This window comes from Argiope bruennichi, chromosome X1, assembly GCF_947563725.1.
Source record: "Argiope bruennichi chromosome X1, qqArgBrue1.1, whole genome shotgun sequence".
Lineage (NCBI taxonomy): Eukaryota > Metazoa > Arthropoda > Arachnida > Araneae > Araneidae > Argiope > Argiope bruennichi.
In genome coordinates, this window is record NC_079162.1 from 33,858,277 (window position 1) to 33,884,191 (window position 25,915).

At 27.2% G+C, this 25,915-nt stretch overlaps 1 protein-coding gene across 2 annotated transcripts in view; it reads left to right on the top strand.

The window, feature by feature from the left end:
- LOC129959055 (autophagy-related protein 13 homolog) overlaps positions 1 to 25,915 on the top strand; it is a 30,466-nt gene that overhangs the window by 2,200 nt on the left and 2,351 nt on the right. For both annotated transcript variants that reach the window (XM_056071850.1, XM_056071849.1), the window contains exons 3-5: positions 5,862 to 6,212; positions 9,425 to 9,645; positions 21,167 to 21,488. In XM_056071850.1, the coding sequence (XP_055927825.1) occupies positions 5,862 to 6,212; positions 9,425 to 9,645; positions 21,167 to 21,488 (894 nt within the window). The remainder of the gene's footprint in view (positions 1 to 5,861; positions 6,213 to 9,424; positions 9,646 to 21,166; positions 21,489 to 25,915) is intronic.

Genomic DNA, 25,915 nt, shown 5'->3' on the forward strand with positions numbered 1-25,915 from the left:
TAATTCAAAATAGAAAAAGGCTTTTTAAATATTAGAATGGTACATGTTTTATAAAATTAACCGACTGAATAATTTATAAATTATAAAATTCCTTAAATAAAAATAATAAACATTAATAAAATTCTTAATTTTGTTTTTAATTATAAATATGAAATAATTTACAGTTTGATTCTGTGTTTTTTTTTATGTTCTAATTAGTAATTATTCTTTGAAAAAGGGAAAATACTACATTGTGTATACTTCCATTACTGTAGATGGTTAGATGTTGCAGGTTTATTTGCTTTTCGTATCGGCAAACCTAACTACTGCTAATCTCCACACAGGCTCTCTCTGGTAAACTTTGTGGTATGCAGAGTAACATATTTTTTTTGGAATAGTGATACATGCATTTGTTATGGGATGCGTCACTATGCAGTACTAAGAAAATTTTTCCCTTTGATGTGTTTTTCATCTCTGCTTTTAAAACTAAGTCTTGGCCCTTGATGCTATGAAAATAGGACAAAAAATAATATGACAACTATAAATTAGTGAACTAAAATAAGCCAAGGAGGAAGGGCTTCCACTTGCATGATTTACTTATGGCTTTAATGCTTTCTTTTCATACAATTTCTTGGGCTTCAAAATGGAAATATTTGAGTGAAAGTATGAAAATAAGAAGGAATAGTGAAAAAAAACAACAACTGATAACCGAAAACATGAAAAAAATTAAATAGTTGATATACAAAAAATTAATAATAATTAATGAAAAGTTTGTGATTAAAAGATATCAAAAAAAAAAAAAAAAAGAAAGAGATGAAAGAGAGATCATTTGTTAATGTTTAGGTGTACATTTATTTCCTTGAACTGTACATTTTTCTTTAGGAATCAGGAATTAAACTATATAATTCTATGCTACTTTGAACATATTACTGTACTCTTACTATTTAACAGAATTTTATTACCAAATAGTTTAACTTTCACAACTTTTATTTATATGAAAAAAATATTCATTGGTATAGGCATTATATACTGGTAAATTAAGGAAATATTCTGTTAAACTGCATTAAAATTCTGATTTGGGACAGTTCCTTTCTTTCTTTTTCTTAAAAATGAATCATTTTGTATTTCTGTTTTGAAAAAATAATGAAATCCTTAGAATCTCCTCGCATTCCATTTATATCAACAGATCCTAGAAAGAATCTTAACAGAGGATAATAAATTGCAATATGCAGTTTATCTTGGGAAGTAATAAACAGTACTGAGAATATACTGAATGATTGATAAATTTATAATTATTTAAATTCTTTTGTTTTACAAGGACATCAGACAGCATTTAAAATACTTTCTTCTGAATCTTGCGAACACACACACAAACAACAACTGCAACAAAAAAAAATCAGATAAACAAATACTCTTCTTTTTTTTGCCCAAACAAATAGTTGATAATATGCTACATATAAAAAAACATTGGAAGTAGAGTTTTTAGAAGATTCTTCTAAAAAACAAAGTTCTGGTAAATATTTTTTTTCATAAACTGATTACTTTTATATTTAAAAAAAATGGCATTTAATCCAAATTTAAGGAAATTTTTCCAGATCTATTGAGTGCATAAATAATAAATGCAAACATTAATTTGTTTGTCTGGTGTGAGGCTAATCTGGTCTTCAGAAGCTAGCTTTCTACTATTTTTTTGCCATATTTGGCATTGACAGAGAAGAAAAGACCCATCAAGAAGAAAAGATAGTGAACCCTGAGCCTTGATGGAATGTTTATGATCCAGCTTCCTGCATGAAAAAATGCTTACTGTGCATACATTGATTTCAGAGAGGTGATGAGAATTTTGAAATTCAGTTTTGAGCCCACAATTCATTTTCTAACCTACGTTTTAAAAAAGAAAGTAGAAATAAATTTTTTTTGTAAACATTGTATGTAATAAATTATTTTAATGAATTCCTGGTAACAGATTAAGTGCACTGCCTTTTAATATGTATAAACTGGTTAATTTTTATTTATTATTGAAGATTAATTTTTATTTAAGTGTTCACTATTAGATTTTGAAAATCGTGAACTGTGAAGTACATAATTTGTTAACCAAGTCAGATTTATTTGAAATGAAATTATTTAACCTCTTCAGTCCTGAGGTACGCAATTTTTTTCATTTTTCTTATCCTTTAAAGTTAAATTTTAACAAAATAATGCATGTATTTTAACATCTATGAATGTAGCTTCCATTTTGCATCAATAAATAGCACTACAATTCAATATTTGTTTTCATATCCATCGCTATTAATTAGAGACATCACAAAAATGGTGTTCAACAGAAAACACAGCAAATATAAGTACATTTTTTAATATTTATTATTAAAATAAATGCTTGTATATATTTTTTTAAATAAAATACTAAGTGTCTGGTTAAAGTCATTACCAAATTATATCTTGTTATCTATAATAGAATCGGTGAAAATACAAATTCAACTAAGGTACACACGCATATGTGTACCTCGGTCTATTGTGCTGTTTATCTTTTGATCGCTTGTTTTCAAATTGTCATTTTTTTGTCCTTGAATATATTGTATATATTTTTTTATAATAAACAATTCTTATGTTCTGTAATGTAATAAAATATAAATTTTAAAATATTTATTATTTAGTAAGAAATTTATTTTTATAGCTGTCTTGTAGTCAGTAATTGATATTTCAAACCAACATCATGTATAGAATATACGGAATTTTTTAAGCTAATAATAATTTTTTTCACGTCAAGTGGATTTAACTCAAAAGGAGGTTATTGAACTTTTAGAAAAAAGTGATTTTAGATGAAGCAATAGAATTTCTCATGGATCGAAAATAATGAAACTTGGCAAATAGGATGAATTGATCACAGACGATAGTCAAATGTGCCTTGTTAAGTAGAAAGATAATAAATCCGTGACTATTATCCACATGTATAGGTAATGAGTCAGTTGGAATAGGCAGAAGACAGACAAAATAATTGAAACAAAAAGCTGATATAAAATAATATGCTATTGTAAAAGCATATAATATGGGAGGCATCAACCATTATATGCATATTACCGGTATGCAGTAATTACAAAAAATGACCGACGTGAGCATTCATGCATTTTGTAGATTTAGTAGTTGTCAATTGCTTGATATACTGTAAAATGGTGGCAAAGCAACAAGCTGAGCTGTCGGGAATGAAGCCAAAAATGTCACGACCGTATTGCAATTTCAAATGCATATAATTCGGTCCCTGTTGAAATATGAGAGAATTCTCATCATCAGCAAAGAAGGAAACAAAGAACAAGTAAAAAATGATCTTTAAATGAAAACAAATTAATAAAAGAAGGGTCATCAAATGATGGAAATGCAACTAAAAGACCATTGGAGATTTCATTACCACTCTCTGGTGAAAATACCTCTAAAAGAGCAAGAAAAATTGTCCCTTCCCAATTAAAAAGAAATAAGACTAGATATGTTAAGCCACCTACAACATTACATGGACAATAAGTATGTATCAAAATGCAGGTATCCAGGATGTAACTCTAGGAGAAGAGTCAAGTGCTCAAAATGCAGTATCTACTAATGTAATATAAAAAAAAAATATGAAATTTCATTCAAAATAAGGTTTAATAGATTATTAATATAATAAATTTTGTATTTTTTTCATTTATAAGGCCTTAGAGTAAGAAAAGTATAGCTAGTAAGTAACCCGGAAAACTAAATGTTTTTTTTTATCGCGGATGCTTTAACTTGCTTAAGACCTGAGGTACATATATGTGTACCTTAAAATTATGGGACTTAAAATTGTTTGATCAGCAAATATTTTTTTCCACAAACTATTGAGTTGTAACAAAGGTAAAAGATCTTGAAATCAAATTTTTAAACCAGTTTTAAAAAAGTCAGGACTGTAGAGGTTAATGTTGATCATAATTTCAATCAGTAGAATTTGTCTAAAATTCATTAAGGAATGTTTATTTACATAATATTGATTAATTAATAAAGTCTGAATATTAAAATTCATTGTTATTAAAAATACTCCTTTTCATTTGTTTCTATTTATGTGTCAATATTGCGAGAATGCATGATAATGTATAGTAGCAATTTTTGCATTAAATATATCGGATTAATTTGTAGCAATGGAACCTGAGATGCAACTGCATCAAATAGTAATCAGAGTTGATACATACCAGCCCCCTCCCCCTTCCCATTGAAAAAAATAATTCAGATAATTGCCCCCTCCCTTTTCACAAAACATTTTTTTTTTTTTTTTGGATTTATGCATTTACATTCTTCCAATTAGTGTTATTTTTTAAATCTTTTGCAACTGTGATTAACTTAGTTACTGAATTTATATATAATTTTTACCATTCTGGTGGCATTAGTTGCTTCAGACTATCAGGAATTAAATGAGAAAATATAAAATGAGGATGTACAAAATATGCGTTACTAGTTAAATAAAATTTCGATGCATGAATAAAATGAAAGTGCTCTGCACAATTTGCAGCTGATTGAGTTAATGATTTAATTCCTTACATTGAACTATTGCAAAAATTTAGCAGAATTGTTTTTTTTTTTTTTTTCAAAATATGCATTTTGATTATTTATTATTTGGAGCAAGCATGAAATTACAATAATTGCCCATTGCATAGTTAATTTTAAAAAAATAGATGCTTAATCTACATTACAATTGAATAATAAATTGCCATAAATGCTTTCATTCTGACTCTAAGAAAATAGCCATGTTAGGAAATACACAGATATGTATATCTAGAAAATAAAATAAAGTCATAGCTACCATTTAAATTCTTTATTCACATAAAAAATGCATATCATACAAAATATCTGATTTCGAAATACGAAGGATTGTATGTTCTCGAAGATAAGCACCGAGAAAAAGTAAAATTCATAAGCTGTAAAAAATCTAAAAGCATAAAATTTTTGGTAGAAAATATCTAATTATGAAAAAAAAAAAAAAAAATAGTTATTGAAGGGATGTATGATTCCAATGATTTTTAAAATTGCATTTTTTTGGTGATCAAAAATTACATTCTTAATCTAGTGATTCGCATTTCCAAATTACAAATTTATAACTACAAATACTATTAAAATAAGATTTGACAGTTTCTTATGGAAAGCATGGTTAAAAAAATGTATCATTTTAGAAGTTATAAAAATTTAGAAGTTATATTCTTTTCCTCTTAAATGCATTGTACCGATTCCTCCGTTTTGTGGTCTTGGTAATGGTTCCCAGGACACGTGCCCTTCTTGTCCTACCGAAGTTATGCCACTATATTGAAATGTTAATCAATTTTAGTTTCTTTAAAGTATTGTTCTTATTTCAATGATGGTAATTCTATCTTTTATAAAATTCTTTTATAAAAGAATTAAATGCACTATTGAACATTAGTTCAGAGAGTTGGAAAATAGTAGATTGACTTTTAAAATAATCAAGACGTACATTGTCAGGATTTCATGAAAATAATTTTGAGCAGCTGCTTCATTTTTTGTAATACTTCATATAAATATCATTTTAATTTAGTCATATTTTATTCAGTGAGTTATCGTTAACTTTGTTTACTGTTTGACAATTACCACTTGGCAGCCATCCACAGTATTGGAAGTATCCCTGTTTTATTAATAATAGAATTTAGAATTTCTTTCCTGGTTTGTAATAATTGTAATCCTTTTTTTAAATTTAATAAATTGTACTTCTGTGATCTTACTTATATTAACCAGAATGAATTAAATCAATTCAAACTGTGAGATAATTTCAAAATTCATTATGTACATTAGCCTTCTATTTTAAATGAACAAAATGTTATATTTCTTCTAGAAACTGTTCATGAATCATCAGTTAAATCAATTTTTCTCCCCCTTAGTTTAACTTAGCCATAGAAGATAATGCCGAAATTCAAGCTAAAGCAAAAGAAGCTGTAAGTAAAGTACAGCTTTTGAAAGATTTTTGCATTTGTACAGAAATCCTGTTGAAGACAGCTGATGGTGACACCTTAGTTTTAGAGACATGGAGTCTGAGCCTGAGTACAGCAGACTTCATTTCTGATACTCCCTATGTAGCTTATACAAGTTTAGCAAGTGTTTACTGTCGAATGACTCTTCTTTTAAAATCAATTATTTCAGTCACAAGAATTACTCCTGCATTTAAATTATCTACTTGTCAGAGTGCTGATACATATGTGATATTATTTCGAATATATCCTGGTGAACCACAGGTAAGAATTTCAAAATATTAGCATTATTAGATTAAGCTGATTAATTTTGTATGTTTTTCTAGTTGCTTTTAATTTGTTTATACAAAAATTAATTTTTGTTAATTGTGATTTATTTATAAATGTATACAATTATATATGCCCTTATATTTAATTATGCATTCTAATAATTATTACTATTTAACATTTTTAACTTACTATTTATTAATTATTTTTTAATTATTTAAATATGATTTTACATTCTAAATTGTAAGAAACATATACAAATTGTATTCTTTTATATATTTCATATTTGCATATTTCTCGCCATGCTTGCACATTAGTATTTCAGGCTTTTGGTGAATTCAAAATATTTATTGAGAATAAAAAGTAACTATTTTAATAGATTCTGAAATTTTAAAAAGATATATATTTTTGTTTGATTCAATTTATTATTGCTTTAAAAATTTAATTTTTGAGAAATAAAGTGTGAGGGTCTTAACCACTTTCCACAATGTCAAGAAAATGTATTTTCGTATAAAATTAACTTTTTAACATTGAAGCACTTTTCAAGAGACCTTCTCTTTAACAGCAAGAATTTTCAGAACTACATGACATGATTTGAATTCTTCCTTTACACTCTTCTAATTGAAGTAATGAATCTGTCTTCTGATTGTCTTCAGCTTTTCATCTAAGTTTCACTTTCATTCTGAGAATTTAAATTTATTTTTCCCCTTTTTTTTTTTTTTTTTTTTTTTAGCATGAAGAGTGTTAATTTATTGATTTTTTTTTAGAATGATTTTCTTACCATAGAATATTATTTGAAGTTTTCTAGCATATTTCTACAATAATAAAAATATATCTTACTTTTAAAAAAAAGAATGCCTGTGTTATGGTTTCTGAAAATTTTAATACACAATTAATATTGAGAAATTCTGGAAATTATCAGTTATCAAAATGCATTTAAAAAATAAGGCTTTCCTTCAATTTTTAATCTAAAAATGTTTTTAATAATGAAAATTTTGTTTAGTCTAATAAAAACTAATATAGCTGACATTTAAATTATGTAGTTCTTCGATTGCATTTGAATAAATTCTATTGGAAATGGTATAATTGTTGTCTTTTATATTGTTACAATACCTTGCAAATTGGGAAGAATATCTGAAGTTTGAAATAAAAAAATGATCAATAGTTTCAAAATGTTTTTATTGATTTATGCTATATGAAAATTCAGGTTTTACAAGTGGGGGAAAGCCAATATCTGTGTTTGCCATTTGTCATGGGGAAGATTTTTTAAAGAATATTTTTTTATAAATCTTTTTTCTATTATCGACTTATAAACAGAAACTTTAAAAATGCGTAATCGACATTTTTTGAGAATCCCTTCCTACCTTCTATTGCTTGAAAGAGCAAGGGAATGGGCTGTGAAAGAAGGACCCCTTCCAAGATAATTTGATCCCAATAGCCTTTTCCGAAATTGCAATCTTCACTCAAAATAAGCTGATCGCCTAAAACTGACTATCTTGAATCTTAAGTTGAAATCTTCTGATTGCCCAACACGATATCGAGATATTTAATTAGAAGATATTCACATTTCCCCCATATACTTATAAAAATTGATATAATTGAAGTCCTCAATTCTTTATTTTTAACTAAAGCAATTCTACTTAAAAACTGATAACAGTGAAGTACTTCCTAATCCATAAATTAATAAAAGATAATCTTAAAATTGATTCTGCTTAATAGCCTGCTCTATGAAAAGATGTTATTTTATGGAAAATTTTTATTTGTATATTTATGTTAAATGTCTACATCTTGTATTAATATTTATGCATTTTTAAATGCTATTGATCTTTCTAACTCTTAATTTGTCTAATTCCTTCAAAATTGAATTGTGTATATTATTAAAAGGAATAAGTTTTATTACATATGACATTCCAGTTTCTCTGTAAAGATCTTTACACTTAATTGTACTTTTCTTCATCTTCTGTATCTTTTCTCTTTTTTCTGTGATTGTTTTAAACAGTATTAATTAAATTTCTATTTAATTGTGCTTCCTATTTTAATCAATAAATCATCTGTTTATTTTGCCCTGACATGGAAATAAATGTGTATGCCATATTAAATAAAGTAGTCATATTTAATTGCATTTCATCTAAACTAAGTTAAATTTCTAATCAGTAGTGCTCATGTGAAGTAATTGTGAATATTCTTCAACTCTTCCTTCCCTAGGCAGTGATACATGTTTGCACTATTTATATTGTTTTACCTTTTTAAATAAGTTTAAGATAATTTATACTTAGTCAATAATCTTATTAAGACCCATATACATCTATCAGCCAAATAGTTTGCGAATATGCATTCTGTCAAAAACTAGAGCATATTTGGCAAATTTAACACTAATTTTGAAATCAGTACCCTCAAGGTACCCTAAAACCATTAAAAAGTTTCTTGGTAACTTTTTTTTTTAACTGTGTTAATCTTAATTTTCTTAATTATTTTCAAACTTTTTATGCATGCTGATGGAAACATTTTAAACATCGCCGTAGAGAGATGTTTAAAAATGCTAGTTTCGACGTCTCTTGAATTTCATTTTGTTGCTTCACTTGTGCAGCATTAGAAAATTAGAAATGAGGGAAAATGCAGTTCTTAAGACACTTTATTTTTCTTCTAGAAATTATAAGTATACTTTTTAAATAGTGAATAAGTATAAAAGCACCTTTTTTTTTATCCATTTCCTTTAAAGATGAAAAATGTTTAAAGAAAAATTACATTGGATAATTGATGGACTTTAATATTATATAAGATTAAATAGTTATTAAATTTATGTGCAGAAAAAAGTTGGAAGCTCTGCAGTGACCATCTACAGATTGCTCCTCCTTATAATTTGATCTTCACATAAAATTAAAATGGTATTCGGAAATTCGTATTAACATCTTGTGAATTTTGGAATTAAATCTATGATTAAACATTCAGAATAAAAGATTATCTAGTATGCCCCCCCCCCTTCTCTTATTGCATAGTGCATAAAAAGGGGTTGTTAAAATTTAAGAAGTAAAAAAGCATAGAATTAATTATGCAACTAATTAAAAATGTTGAAACTATTGTGCTGTGAACACTTTTACTAGAATATTTTATTGAAAGAAATTATCCCTCTCCTCTTCCCAATAAAACTTGGTAATATTTATGCATTGGTTTTTTCTCTCATTCCTAATACGTAGTTTTTTTTTTATTAGGTGCATGAACTTGGTGAATATTATTTGAACAGTAAAATTGGACAGGTGCTAACTCCTGTTGGTACCTTAAAGGTGTCAATATCTTATCGTTCAAAAGATAACTTAACAATTACTCCTCAGAAAGTTGAAAAAGGAAATCCTTTCATGTTAAAAAGTGATTACTTCAAACCAGATTTGCATCCTAAAATATCAAGCTCAGATGAGTACAAATCAGAAGATAAGTAAGTTATAAATCTTTTGTATTTTTCAAACTATTTTGAGTAATATGTTTAGGCCAATAAGTCTATTCTTGTTATTATTTCAGAGCACTAATGTAAATCTGATGTAAAAGTTGATTAATTTTGCTATCGCTAACATTCTTACCATCATGTAAATGCTTGTTTTAATTATGAAGTGGAATATAACTCACAAGGGAGTTCATGCCTGAAGTGTTAAATTATTTGTGAATTTAGAATAATTAATGATTCTATGGATTACATTTTTGTATTTCTGTAAAGACAAAATTTTTTAATAAATGTGTGAATTTAATTTCAACACATCAGTTTAATTATTGTTTAATTGAAATATTCAAACTTCAATTCATAGGAGTAAATGAAAATGTATTTTATGTTCAGGATTCTATTCTAATTGTGATCCTAATAATAATTTCTAAGCCATTAAAAATAGGCTTATAGTTCTAAGTGAAAAAATGTTTTAAATGACATTTTATATTATTTTAATCAATAAATGTAATGCTGAAAAATTATGAACATTTGATTCTATTTGTCATATTCGATAAAATATTTTTGATGCTAATATTTGGAAAATATTTCATATATCTATGATTAGAAATGAACATGAAATTATGAATATCCATGTTGTAGACGTTTTTAACTTCTACTTTTTGTGCCCTCAAGAAGGTTCTTAAAAGATCAAATGCAAATTGAAGTTATACATTAACACTCTTTTAAGTTTTGATTTCTTTCAGTTATTTGATATGAAGAAGTATTTAATTATTTATTTAATATTTACTTATTTTTTTGATTTTATGTCTTATTTTTAGGCTTTTTTATAAGATATTTATAGGACATAATTCTGGCACGTGAAAAAAAAAATGGGGGTTAGAGGATACTATATTAAAATAATCTAAAATGAGAAAACATCAAAAATTTATTAGTTAGCTAATTACTTTATGAAATTAGGGTTGATAAATATGCTTACAAGAGATCAGTTATTCCTAATTAGAAGTGTTAAGTACACTTACCACTTCCACAACAGTCACAAATTTTCCACACAAATTTTAAAAGTTAAAATATCGAACATATCCATTAATAAATATACTTACTACTTAATTTTAAGTTAATTAAAATATTTTGCTGGTATTTTTTAGTGAAAAAAACCCTGTAATTTCTAAGAATTAAAAATAAATATTTATAAATTTTAAACTTTATATTGTATTTAATGGGAATGGTTCCACAAAAGATTAATTACAAAAATGATGTGGTTTAAACAAAATGATGCCCTAATGTACAAATCTTTTCATCCACGTGCTTTCCTAAGCAAAACATTTAAAAAATAACATCATTGATTTTGAAGGTATTTGTGAGTGACTCTTATTGTCATCAAAGTTTAAGTCCATTGGATTACTTTTTAGGATTATTAAAAAATTAAAATCAATAAAATCAATCTGCAGGAAAAGGAAATATTGTGACACCAGCAACAGTGTGTATGAAGTGCGAGAGGAGTTTGTTTCCTGAGTGAGTTTCTGTATTTCAGCCAAAGAAAGTCATTTAAAGCTGTTTTTTGATTTAGAACTTTTATTTAAATTTTATAAAATAGTATATTATATTTCAAATGATATTTCATTTTGTATTTAATTGATGTATTTCTATTTATCATGTTGCTTACTACACAAGTTGTATTGTTTTTTCTACAATTTTTTTGCATACAAGCTGAATATTAGTTTTATTCTTTTTTGAATACTTAAACCTATAAAAGGATTGCAAGGCGTTTTTGATTTTAGCCTAATATTTTATCTTTTGAGAAGTCGATAATTATTCTAGAAATAAATTAGTATACACCTGCTTGCTCTAACTTTAAGAAGTTATTACATTCAGTTCAGTTATAGTCATGAAACAATACAATTATTTTTATTGTAAATACTTAAGTGTCAAGATATATTAATTGGTTTATAAAACTGCATAAAAATTTACATTTTGTAATTTTTTTCAGCAGTACAAGCAACATAAAATATTATTCTTTACTTCATTTGAAGTAATTTTCCAACTGGCAGTATATGCTTATCGCTAATGGTTTAGAAATTAAAGTGTTAACTTGATTTTTGACCCAATAGCTAATTGTTATTCTGAAACAAACTGATCAAAATTTTCAAGACCCTGTCAGATTTAGGCATTTAAAATTTTCCTGACATTTAGACATTTTTATTTTTCTAGAAAGGCTGTGAGAACTACTTTTAAATTTCGACTATGTAAAAAATATACTAGTAGCACATATATTTAGAAAGATATAAAGGATTTATTAAAGGAACACAAATTTTCCTATATGTGTTTTGCTTATAACTATGGGTAGTTTTCAACCAACTCTTACAGAATATCTGATAATGCTCCTTCAATACATTATATTAAAATACAGTACAGTGAATATCCTAGTAAAGTCATAACCTAGCCAGTACAGTGAATATCCTAGTAAAGTCATAACCTAGTCAGTACAGTGAATATCCTAGTAAATAAGAGCACTTGTGGTAAACAAATTTCAATTGTGCTTATCTAAAATATAGTTTCATAATTTTTAAATCTAATTTAGAGAACAACTTATACAAAAATTCAGTTGGATACCATTAATATTCAGAAACGTATTGGCATTGCAATGAGCTGAATTTCAGTTGTTCTTTTAAAGAGAAGCTAAATGATGAGGTTTTTTCCGAAAATTGATAATTGAATGTGAAGCTTTGTATAGATATTACAAATTTTTTTATTCATATAATTCAATAGAACTCTGCATTATGAATATTGCAAATAAATAATTGCTTATAATATTATGAGATATATGCTAAATAGCTGCGCATAAAATTAATTACTAATTAAATTAACAATAAATTTAATGTGCGATTCCCATTATTTTGACAAACATTGATTTGAAATATTCTATAAAAATAAATACATCTGGACATCTTTATGTTTTGTTACATTGCAAATGCATCAATTTCTATTATGAAGTAAATCCCATAAACGATTATTAGATGAATTGGAATATCAATTTCAAGCTAGACCCCAACTACATTACAAAGCTTACCAGTTTTATTTTACAAAAATCACATTCAGTTTCTTCAGAAACGTTCCAAAAGATAGTGGAAAATCTTATTTTCATAAAAGAGCAGTTGTCATTGCAATAAAGTTTAGCATTATTTTACATTAGTAATTGATGCATCTGCAATGTGGTCATATCGGAATTTTAAATTCATTTCATTCTGTTGAATCAGTGCAAAGTTCTCATCGAATCAACTGAACACCATATATTTGTCTCTGTTTCACTTTACTTAAAGTTAGCTGAGTGCTTTTAATTATATACAGTTAAATAATGCTCTAGTTTTGTATATTTAATGGGACTAACATAATAAAGTTGTGATGATAATTTAATTGTGCCTAATTTACTGCAGTTTCTGGCATGATACATTTCCGCGGATACGCGGATATCTGCATATTAAGAATAGAATTTTATCATTTTTGGAATCAACGTTAAATTTGCATTAAAATGTTGAATGCATTGGACGCATATCAAGCCATGAATAGCACTCAAATAAAAACTGCTTGCTGTGGGCAGATTTTATTTATGACTATAAGGCGAAAGAATTTCGAATTCACAGGAGATTGCGTAATTTGCTAAAGCCGAGTACGAGTGATGCAGCGGGGAAGGTGGTGTGGTCACGTTTTAATTCCTCCCAATTTCAGCATTGAGAGGAATGCCTAAAGTCTGCATTCTTATCGTTCTCGCTTTTCGTTTCATCCAAACCGGAAATATTTGGAATGAAAAAAATGCTCACAGTTTTTATCAAAAAGTTTTTAGTAGCCCTCCATGAAAGAAGCCATTTTGTTTTCGTGATTTTTTTTAACATTTTTTTTATTCGTTTTAATCGTCTTACATTTGTTTGTCATCAAGATGGGGACTATCGATTATCATAGTCCACAATTATGAGACTTTGATAAAAATGAATGAGAGAAAAGAAGGAATACCTGTGCAACTGGCTAGAAGGGAATTTAACTTAAAACTTGAAGAGAATGAAAGAAACTGTTGTCTCTATTGGAGGAAGTATAAAAAAAGTTGATGTCAGTGCTAAAGTGCCGTGTATTCTTTGTAATGCCTTTACTGATTGTTGTAAAATAAGATTTGATGCAATATTTGCCCATAAAAAATACAGAAGTATGTGGAGATGTCCAGGCTCGAGCCATCAGTATGTGCACAGTCGTGCAGTATACCGAAATCTGCTCTTTTTTAAAAAATTCCAAATTGAAAAAAAAAAAAAAAAACCATTTTTAAGAGATCAAATTTAACTTCTCTTTATATGTGTGATGATAGTGGAATTCTAATACTCATTAAAACAAGTTATCCAAGCCTATCTAAACAGGAAAATTCTTGTCTTGTTTCAGTGCTCCCTAGGATGAAAACACATAATGCAGATGCCTATATGAAGGTAGATACGGTCGACAAATTGCTTATTCCTTATTTTATATTAGCTATTGGCTTTTGCTATGGTAATAATTTATGCAATAGTTATCTTTTTTCTGAGGTTTGTTTTTGGTGATTGAGTGTTTGTTATTTTTATTCTACAAAATGAAAATTAATCTAAGCCTTTTACGTTTTATGCTACGATTTTACTAACGTAAAATTCAGTAAATCTGCATTTAATGACTGAGCCACTTAAGTGAGTACTTCATGATAAGCAAAACGCATTGCCAGAATGTTGTCTCTAGTTCGATTTTTTACAACGATTACGAAAAGATAAAACTGTTGATTGGGAATTTCAAAATTTATTAAGAGAAACTAAGCATTGTCGCTACCTTATTGAAGAATTATTCATGCTCTTCAATTTTTAGCTGAATAAAACTTAGCCTTTCGCGATTCCAGTAACAAATTAATTGAAAGAAATATTTATACTTTTTTACAGTGTATAAAAATGATCCCAAGATTTGACCATATTATGTCTGTGTGTATTATAAGAAATCAAGCTCAAAAACATTGCACCTTCTTAGTACTGAAATTTCAATTTGGCGATGTTTTTGTTGTCCTCTTTGAAATAAGAAGAAGAAGAAGGGAAAAAAAAAAAAACAATGTTATCACTATAAAAAATCGTGCCATATCTCATGGGAAAAACATATTTTAAAATTTAATCTTGTTTGCATGGTAGCTTTATGATACAAATTCTAAACAGAGTCAATGTTGATAAGTTATTGTTACTCTTCAAGCAAAATATTTTAATATTTCTCAAGCTTCTGAAAGGTTAAATAAATTAAACTGTTTTCTGAAAGAATAATATCTGATAAAACTTTCAATGGTGTGCTCATGGTCAAGAACTGTAATCTTCTTTAGATGTTGATACAAGTTTTATAAGCTAGGAATCACTAAGACCTTGAAAAATCAAGCAATAATTTTCGTACGGAAGCGACGACCAGTTTATATAGAAGGAAGAAATGAACTTGAAAGCATTTTTTTCTGGAATGTTAGATGTTGCTATATCGTTTTTAAATTAAAGGTATGATTTCCTATCTTTTGATTCAAAATAAAGTTTTTTGAATTTTTATGGAATAATTTTGACTTCAATAAATATCCTGAACAATATCAGCCCAATTTATGCCAAAATATTGGAAGTAGCATTAACTGATAAAAATCGAAGCGATTTAAACAGTATTGAACTTAAAGTATAAATTACAGTTCTTTCAAAAATTTTGAGAAAATGTAGCATCGTCAATTAAAACTTGTTATATTGTTGTCAACAATTTACTTTATTACTTTCCTTGCAGTTATATTGTTTTATACATTTAATTAACTATTTTAGTCTCAGTAGTTACAGCAGAGGGATCATTCTCAAAACTGAAAATAATAAATTTCCTCAGATCTACTATGGGTCTAGTGAGGTTGGTGAATATTGCAATTATTTCTATTGAAAGTGTAATTTTACAAAAATTAGACTTACTTATTAATCAATTTGCTAAATATAAAGCCCGAAAAGTGCAATATCTGTGAGTTAACTTCTTCCAAATATTGAAATTAATTTGCCTAAAAACTGATTCAGTTTGTTTATTATATATATGTTAACTTTTGTGAAAATAGATTTAATGTGTTAATGTAATTTGCCATTAAATAATTAAATTATTATTTACTTATCTACATATCTTTATGCACATATTTTTCAAATATCTAAAATATTACATACATAAATGAATTTATTTGTAATTGTAAGGTGCTAAACAATATATTTGGCATTAAATGTGTTTAGTGTATTATTTCACTTCACTTCTAATGTTATTTTTTCATAATGGAATTGCGTATATAATTATTCAGTAAATGTGAGCGTTGTTTTTTAACAAAGCACAAAATGTTTACATATTTAAAAAAGTAAAAGGAAAAACGTATTTTTTTTAATATTATTTTTATATCATTAAAAGTTCATTACAAGTGTTAATCATAAATCATTCTCATTTTATATCGCCACTGCATAAAGGCGCTTATTAGACATTTGCACAATGTTGTCTATTAAGTTAGGAGCATGTCTAAAGTATTTAAAAAAAATGCAAACTATTCATTACCTTGCAATCTTTTCGTAAGCTGATCATCATGTTCAGCAGCTGCACCAACAAATCTTATTCCCGTTCCAGTTTATGTCATTTATGATGAATTTCAAATGTAAAATATGAATTCCTAATTTGGATGTTATTATAAACCATAATTCAATGGTTCCCATTCTAGTTAATATTCGCAAGGTTGTAGCTGAACATAAAAAAATAGCTTTAAATCCTTTATCATTAAGTAAAAATTGTGCATCCTACAGAATTAAATTTGGTGCTGCAAAAAATTTTTTGTAAGACATTTGGGAAAATTTACAAACTAAAATTTTCCATTGAATTTAGATGAATAAATAAATATAATATGAGAGTTTTGGCAATTTTTCATCTTCTGTAAATAGAATTGCGATGGAATGTGCAATTTCTAGAAATTCATAACAGTACATTCGAAAAACAATGTTTTAAAAATGTCAAAGTTTTTTTAAAAAGTAACAAAATTTCTTGGGAAAATCTTATTCTGTTTTAATGGACTCTTGCAGTGATATGAAGGGAACAAAGAGCGGCATCAAAACAAGAAATAGAAACGCAAAGGCTCCTCATTTGTTGGATATTGATGATTTCATGTCATTTCCTTAATATCAGAAATTTTCTTGAGCTTGATAACTTAATGAGAAGTATCTTTAATGGTACAAATGGTCAGCTGACATTATGAAATGTCTTATTGTGATATGTTCCATATTAAATTTGAAGTATATTTCTCCAGTGAATGTCATTGTTGAAAATATACTAATATTTTTATTTATTTATTTTTAGAAAGACAACATTATTTAAGAAATATTTTTAGTAGTCACGTTTTGCTGAAGGCAACTTCTAGTTCTGTCCTAAGATGGAATAAATCAGATTGAATGCTTTTCATGTGGGATATTGTTTTTCTTTTTTTAATTTAGAAAGCGAAAGTTATTTTCTTTAGGCAGCTTTAATAGTAATTTTCCATTATTAGGTATCATGTTGCAATGCTGCAATGAGCATATTACACCTGATTGAGGCTGACATTTTTGTATTATGTAGTCCTCTATAGCAGTGACAAAACTTTGTACTTTTCTGCTGTATACTCAATTTATAAGCATAAAAATGTTGATTCAGGTGGGCACAAAATGAACGAAATACTGAGAAAGTTATTAAAAATTTTTGATGGGAGATAGAAAGAAAGTATAGATAGAATAATTTAGTAGTTGTTTTACTATAATGGGAAGATTTCTTTGAATCTACATTTGTATGATGCAGCTTTATCGCTATTTTCAAGAAATATGTGTGCATATTTCAGTCTAAATTGCCACATATTCATAAGTCGTTTGAAGAACAGAGACAGCTTTTCTTTTGATCTTGCTTTATAAAGCATGAGTTGTTTCGTGAAAGCTTAAAAGAGCATTTAAGTATTGACATAATGAATGATGGGAATCATATAGGCTTGAGTCTTTTGGTACAGGGACTCAATCTGTCATATTATATAGCCCTAATGATTGCATAAAAAAATTTCTTTATAAAGTTAAAAAGGCCTCTGCAAACTATGCTGGTTATTTGAGAAAGAAAATATCCTTGGCAAGTCCTTTATTAAAGTATATCACCTGGATTGGCCTGGCTGCAAAAGGAAAAGAGGTTACGCTTAAGAGGCTGCAAAAGTTGCCTTTTTTTTATTTTCTCATATACAGACAAAGTATTGTAATTATAAAAAAAATTGGAACTGAAGATTTTGACTGGAATTGGAGATTTTTCAGAGCTATTTGAGTTTCTAAAAGCACATTTTTAGAATTATATCTGTTTGTGTGTGAACACGATAACTCAAAAGTGCTTTGAGCTAGATGAATGAAGTTTCTTATATGTTTACCACAAATTTGTGGACCTCAAATTTTGAACAAAATCCATTTAGAGGAAGTCTATCTGTTGAATACAAGTTAACATGATAATAACGACAAAACAAAAAGAATTAGATAGATAAAATGTGGTACAAAGATTTGTCATCTAAACTGTGGATTCTTAAATCCATCTGTAGACCTGTTTATTTTTGTATGCATTTAAGTACGATAACTCTAAACTATATCAACATAGGTAAATAAAATTTTGTTTACAGTTTTACTATTTAAAGTGCAAATTGTTCTTGAAGCACACTTGTCAAAAGGTTAATCATCTTTCTGTCAGTATGTTCGCATGCGTGTAAACATGATAACTCGATATAATGACTTAGATAAATGAAATTTGGTATGTGATCTTGTGATATAATTGTAGTTATGTCGCATTTTGTGTTCAGTTGGTCGGCAAAAAAGGTGTTCCATTACATATTTGGCTTTCTGTTACTTCTTTCCAGCAATTAATTGCAAAAAAAAAAAAAAAAAATGCGCATTTATAGGTTCTTTTGTAATTGCTGTTTGGCAATGGCATGCATATAATAATGCATAAGTACTGTTTTTCTTTACTGTTATATGAAGCACACAATTCATGTGCAGAAATTTGAAAATAAAAATATAAGCATGCATGATGTTCCCAAAATCTACAATTTTCTGTAGGTGACAGCAGTTAACACTTTTTATAGAGTGTTTGAGGAAGTTTCGGGGAAAGCACTGTTGCTGGTTATAACTAATTAAAAATAAACAATAGACTGATTTTAAACTGTTATCTCTTATTGATATTCTGGTAAATTTATCCCCATAGACATTTGACTGTCTAAATTATTCACTATGGAAAAATTTACTAATCTCAGTAAGATGGTAAAAGCTATTATTAGTTGCTTTTATGATCCTCAAGTTGAATACACACTGAATATAATATCAGACTTAATAATCAGGAAGAATGAATATTGAAACATATTCTTCAATTCAGACTGTAAAATATTAAATGCAAAGCAAAGAACAGTCTGTTGCCAAATATTTTTAGGCGATTTTTCTTTTCTTTTTTGCTTGATGCAGTTATGCAAAAATTTATCGTTGAGAAAATGCAACCAGAAAGAACATAACAGTTAGACAAAAGCAATAGAGAAGGCGGAAAAAAATAAAGAACAAGCCACCATCAAAGAAAGAGAGTAATAAAAAAAATTGAAAATGGAAAAAAAAAAAAAAAAAAAAAAAACAGCAGACTGAAATATAAAATGAAGGTAGCACTTTTGGCTCAAAAAATAAAAGGATTAAAAATAATTATAAATAAAGTTTTTAAATAACAATATTTTGTTAGTGAAATGCATCTTTAGCTTAGGTTTTCATAATTTTTATTTTTATGAAACTTTTTTTGTAATCCATTTTTCATCCATTAATTTTCTTTATAAATAATAATTTTTAATATCTTAAGCACTTTTTGTGTAAATTTGTTTAATAGCTCAGTTAATCAAACTTATTTTACTTTTCAGTATAATTCATTATTCATGTAGTTTAGTTTTTTTCCAAGCCTATGTCATGTGTGTTCTTAAATTTTAAATTGCATGATATATATAGTACAGGATATGTGAAATACATATTTATAATTTTGTGTTTTTATATACATATATAGCTTGTTTCTAATCTTAACATATTTCAGTTATTCAAAGATTTAAATTTAAATTGGCATTAAATTTAAATTTTTTTATATAAGTTGCATCATATATCTGGCTTCGAAATTATGAAAAAAAAAATCATATTTCTCAGAATATTTAGAGTATTTACTTTGAATTTTAATATAATACTTTGATGGCTTTTTGTCACATATTCTATAAGTATAATTTGGCTGAAACTTAGCATGCAGTTATCAAAGCACGCACAGAGAAATTTTGTAATAAATCCTTTATATTTTCCCACAAATATATGTGCTATTTTTACAAAAATTAAATGCAAGTATTGTGCACAAAAACATTGGCGAATTTTGCAAATCCTTATCAACTTTCTGTGAAACAAGGGGAGCCCAAATGATTTTCTTCATCAGTTTCTGGTTAGTCTCCTAATTGTTGTCATGTTCAAATGTTGGTAAAAACGAGTTCTTTTATTTACATGGTTGAAATTCAAAACAGTTCATCCAGCCAGTACATTGATGAAGATATGTAAATCCGAAAAATATGTCCTGATATTTTTGATCAGGTAATGTATATAGTCTATAGCTGTTAGGTAATTGCAGTTTTATCTATGTGTATGATATTAGTACCTGTGAAGTAAATCATGTTTATTCTTGTTGAGTTATTCGATTTAGATTTTGATGTTTGTGGAAAACGATTATTATCGGAATATGTGAAACAAAATTTTTTTAATACATAAATGTTAAAGTATTCTAACATAAAATTATTACTATTTTATTGCTTTAACCTTTTGACTACAGTATTTGAAACGACTTTTGTATTTGAAGTGCATTTAATTTTTTGAATATTTGAAAGTTTTAGCTTTTACGTAAGAATTCATTTATTACTTATTATTCAGAATATGTACTGCTACATGATATTGAGATAACTTAAGCTATTTAGAATTAGATATAAAAAAAAAAAGAGAAGAAGAAGGAAACATAAATTCAAACAAACACGGAAAATTCTGATACGTCAAATGTACCCAAAGGGTTAAGGAAATTTTTTTTTGTTATACCTGAATACTTGGAAAGAATATCTTATGCCTTTTCAAAGAATCATCTCAGCATTTTTTTTTTTTTTTTCAAAATGATATTGACAAAATTTTAAAAGAACTGCTTGTGCGAGTGTCTGTTATAACAGTATTGTTAATAACATTTACTAGCAAATAATCTAAGAAGCAATTTTTTTTCGAACTTTATTTTGGTATATTTCATTTAAATCCTTTATCTTAATCCTTTTATAATTTATAAAATTCTTGCTTTTTACAACTGGCAATGTTGCGATGATATGCAGTTAACATGCAAAATTATGAAGTTTTAGTTTTAAATTATTTATTTTTTCAGTTTAAAAAAACTTGACATTACGAAATTGTTTAATCAGTGTATTTATTTTCAGATCTGTATACCGAAATGCCTGTGGTGATTTTCAAAAGATAGGTGCATTTGCGCTTCCTAATAATTTACAAGATATATTGTTTCCAGAATTAGATATGCTAGAAAAACCATTCTTGAACTTATCTCGTAGTAGATTGCACCATATGACAAAATTAAAAGATGAAGATTCCAATAAAAATGCTGATAAAAATGCCAATATGAATAATATTGACAATACTGAAAATTCTGGAGTGGATTATAACTGCAATGCTAATGAAGAATGCTGCCAAAAACCAACTTTCAATGAATTGTTTGATTCAGATGATATCTTCTTGATGGAAACGGTATGTTATACTCGTGTGCATTGAAAATTGTGTTGATATTAGTTATTGTGTTCAAAATTATTTCAAACAACACGCATAATATAGCTAATTTTCAAGTAAATTTTTATCATTGTTAAAATTTGTGAAATATTTTTAAGGTGTTTCAAAAGTATTTTTAATTAACTGTTCGCAAAATTTAGTATGCAGTTATTATTTTTTTAGTGACTAAATTGAAATATGTAATTGGTTTGAATATCTAGGTAGATGCTTTTTAATTGCTTGTTAGACATTCGGTTCTAGTCATTGTTGAGGTACTTTTTTTCTACTCAGGGACCATATTTTTGTAAAAAGTTTGCAAGGTGGATAGGAGTGGCCTTAACTCTTTATATGGCTAATATAGCTTAATGACATTGGAAGTAGAAACGTCTTCAAAACAAATCATATAAAAATTCAATATAGATATTTTAGTGTTCCTGCATTCAAGAGTGAAAGAGAGCTTTGTGCATTAATTTAGAATATTCACACAATTAGTGAGCTTTGAAATTCACTAATTGAGGTTTTCCACATGCTTTTTTTTATGAAAAAACGTTTTTTTCAAGTTGATGAAATCGGCGAACTTGACAGACGCACTTGCTTATGTGGTGGGAGGGTGAATTCACATCAAGAAAATAAAAGTTAATCATAGTTCAATCAATTATAAATCTCCCAGTATCATTGTGAATTTCACAATGATACTGAGAGGTCTAAAAGGTAATCACAGTGAATATGTGTCTTGCAGTATTACTTAGAATGAATTTAGCACTCACTACAAACTTTTACTAAAGTATTTCCACTTTTATATTAATTATTTTTGAAATTGTTTCAGTTGCTTTTATAATGTCTATAAAACTTTAAAAATTTTTTTATTGAAATTAATAGTTTGAAATTTTTAACTTTATTTCAAATTTTTTTTATTAATGATTCTAATAATCAAAATATAATTGTGATACTTTATTTCCTCAGTTTTATTTTTGTTCATTTAGTAGCGTTCCACCTGATGTATTTTGTAATGTTAACAGGGATTCATAATAGAGAACCATTTTTTTTATGATGGTTACATAATGTATAGTCATTATTAATCATGACTATTAGTCACGAATGAAAAACTGTAAAAATAGAAAAATTTAATCTATCTGGAAAGGCAATTTAATAAAATAAAACTGCTTTTTACAAAGATGGATTTATAGTCTGCTGTTAGTATAAATATCGGGGGGAGATAGATTTTCTTTAATTTCTTTATACATGTATATAATTGACTGAGATTGCTGTAAAATCGATATATATATATATATATATATATATATATATATATATATAATCACTCATATCAACATTTCTCTTATGTCTTATAACAATAACTCAGGTATACCAGATATCACAAAAAACTCAAAATAGTAGAACAAGCGATTATTATTTTTTATCCATTACAGTTAGACATGCACGTTCTAGCTGCAAAGTTTCATCAAATAAGGTAGGCAAATATATGAAAATACTTTGGCTTCTATATAGGGAAATTATACAAACCTAGAAAAATTATTATTTTTTACAATGCTCTTAATGAAAATTGTCAATGAGTAAAACTGTAATTCTTATATTCATCTGTAAAGGATATATTTCATTTGTCTATCTGTAAAATATGTTGAGATGTTAAAAAGCAAATTTTTTGACTTAAATTATTTTCCCATATCTCAGTGTTTGAGTGAATCTTGCAATGACCTTCAGAGATAATATACATATAACAAAGGGTTATTAAAATGGCGGTATTTGCATAACGACGCACTTATTAACTTGCCATACATTTTAAAAAGTGATAAAATAATACATTAATAGAAGAACTTGTTAAAGTTCAATTCAACACTTTTAGCACCTACATAAAGTTGCATTATTATGATATTTACTTACAATTTATCCAATCCAACTATCACATGTCTTAGAAACATCTTAAATTTGTCAGCTATTATCTGCTGCATCTACAGAAGGGGATATCTTAAACGCAAAAAAATATAAGCAAACCTATAAATAAATGAAAGGCAGCAAGTTTCAAGTTATGATATAGGAGGAGGTATTCACGCCAGATGATAAAACAGGTTCTGTAAGCCAATCCATCTATCAAGGATTTCAGTATTCAACCATCGTCTTACAGTTGAAGTCTGTGGCAAGGAAGAGCGTTATCTAATTGCGACTACATTAGTAGGCATACTGTTAAAAGTCAGAGTTCAAGCATAATACCATTCAAAACTAACTGAATATATCGGTCACCATTCAACATACTTCTGTACAAAACAAAAACAAACATTTTCTAAAAATGCCACACAACACTTTTATAAAACGTTGTTACTGACAACGAGCCTCTTGTATAATCTTTTGAAAAGCGATCGTTTTGACGATTGATGTGCTTCCAACTCAATTAAGGAATTTATATTTCTAAGGAAGAAAGATTTGATTCCACCGGGAATATAAGCACAATTTTAAAATGAGGCACTGGTCGTGATCCGATTGCAGCTGTCTATGGAGTCCACAAATGCTATATGGATGTCAGTACTGTCTGTCCACGACAAGAACACTGCTAGACAATCGTCTATGTTTACGGCGGGCGTTATAGAAACAGGTTACTGGAGGAAGAGTTCATTTCGCAGAGGTAGAAATTCATTCAAGTTTCTTGCGTCGGCACATTTAGCGCCAAATTGGCGATATTTGGTATTATTAGATTTAATTCTTGAAAACAAATTAAAAAAATAATTCACTGAGCTGAAAATTATTTGCATACTCGGAATATTGAAAATATCTGATATTCCTGTTATATATATGCAAAGAACAAAACAAATCAAATAGAAAACCTGAATAATTATTTGTATGTCTAACGATTGCACAAGAAGAAAAAAAAAATAATTAAGCAAAATCATGCATGACAAAACATTAATCGTCTTCATTTCATTTGTTTTAAATTTATATAAGTTATTAATATCAAATTCTCCGCAGCAAACTCAAGGTAATCTGTCTAATTTAAGATAAAAACTATAACATAATGAATCGTAATTATTTCATAATTTTTACAAAAGGTTGCTTTTATTCTGTTATAAAGTAAAATGTTCATTATTAAATATGCTTGAAACCTTTCCAAATTTATATTTATTTATTTTTCTGATGTATATACTATTTCCCGAAACACAAAATTAATGATTGCCATACTATCAATTTTCAGATTTTTAAAAATCAAACTTTGATTTGTAACTTATTTTCAATATGCACAATCTTTTTACAGCATAATTAATTTCGCAAAGTTTATATGTAAAAGTATTCTGAATTTGAAGATAATTATCAAGTGTTCATTCATGCACGTGCCAGATGTCCCGGACTTAAAGGAACCCAACTAAATAAGTCCAACATCGCTTTACATTATTCTACGAAAAACGAGGTAAAAGTTTGTTTTTGTATTCCAGATTACCATTAATTTATTTCCCCCGGCTTGAAAAAGAAATACAATTATTTCAAAGAAAAAATTTTCTTACGAACTGTCAATTCAAATAATAGTGATAAATGAGCTTTTCCTTTCAATGTATATAGTAGTCATGAGCTCGAGCAATCAAGGATCCAAATTCCTACATTCTTCACATTTCTATTCAAAGCCCATCAATGCCGTTTGAGAATACTTATCTGCTACCGTTTTATTATCACAATCAGTGCACCTGAGTAGAAAGGAATCTCATTCAATATTTTAATCCTTCTAACTCACATTAACGTGCATAAATTTGTAGATTCTTGAAATCATAGTTAAGAAGGAAAGCTATTGAAACAACAGGGAGGCGAGAAATCGAGCCTGAATAAATGACTACTTTTCTTTATTTTATTGAAAAAAAAAAAGTAATGCGCTACCTATAATATAATATTTTCTTCATACGATTATATAGTTGAATAATATTTCGCAATAAAAATTTAATAGAATTGCTTCTTAACAACTGCATATACTCATTCAATTCCAGAAAGAAAATTAAATCGTTTTAATCTCTAAATATTTTCATATAGGATAATAGAATCACTATTTTTAATTTCAAAGTAACTCTTTTTTTCTTTTAAAACTATAAATACAATTTCTCATAATTATTATTTAACACTAAGAGCAAAAAGTTAAAATGACGTGTTTTTTTTTTTTTAATTCTCATCTTTTTTTATTTTGACAATGATTGTGATAGGAGATAACTGAATTAATTATACCTGTAGATTTAAGGAAATTATTCAATAATTTCGATGAAAATAAAATACTGAATTGTAAAATATACTTCTTTAAAAAATAATGAAATTCAAAGTTCCCTGCAAGAACTTTTTTTTAATAAATTTTCAATACACTTTTCAAATAAAATTCAAAATCAATAATTAATTCATTTTACTCATACAAACAGCTGAGTATAAGT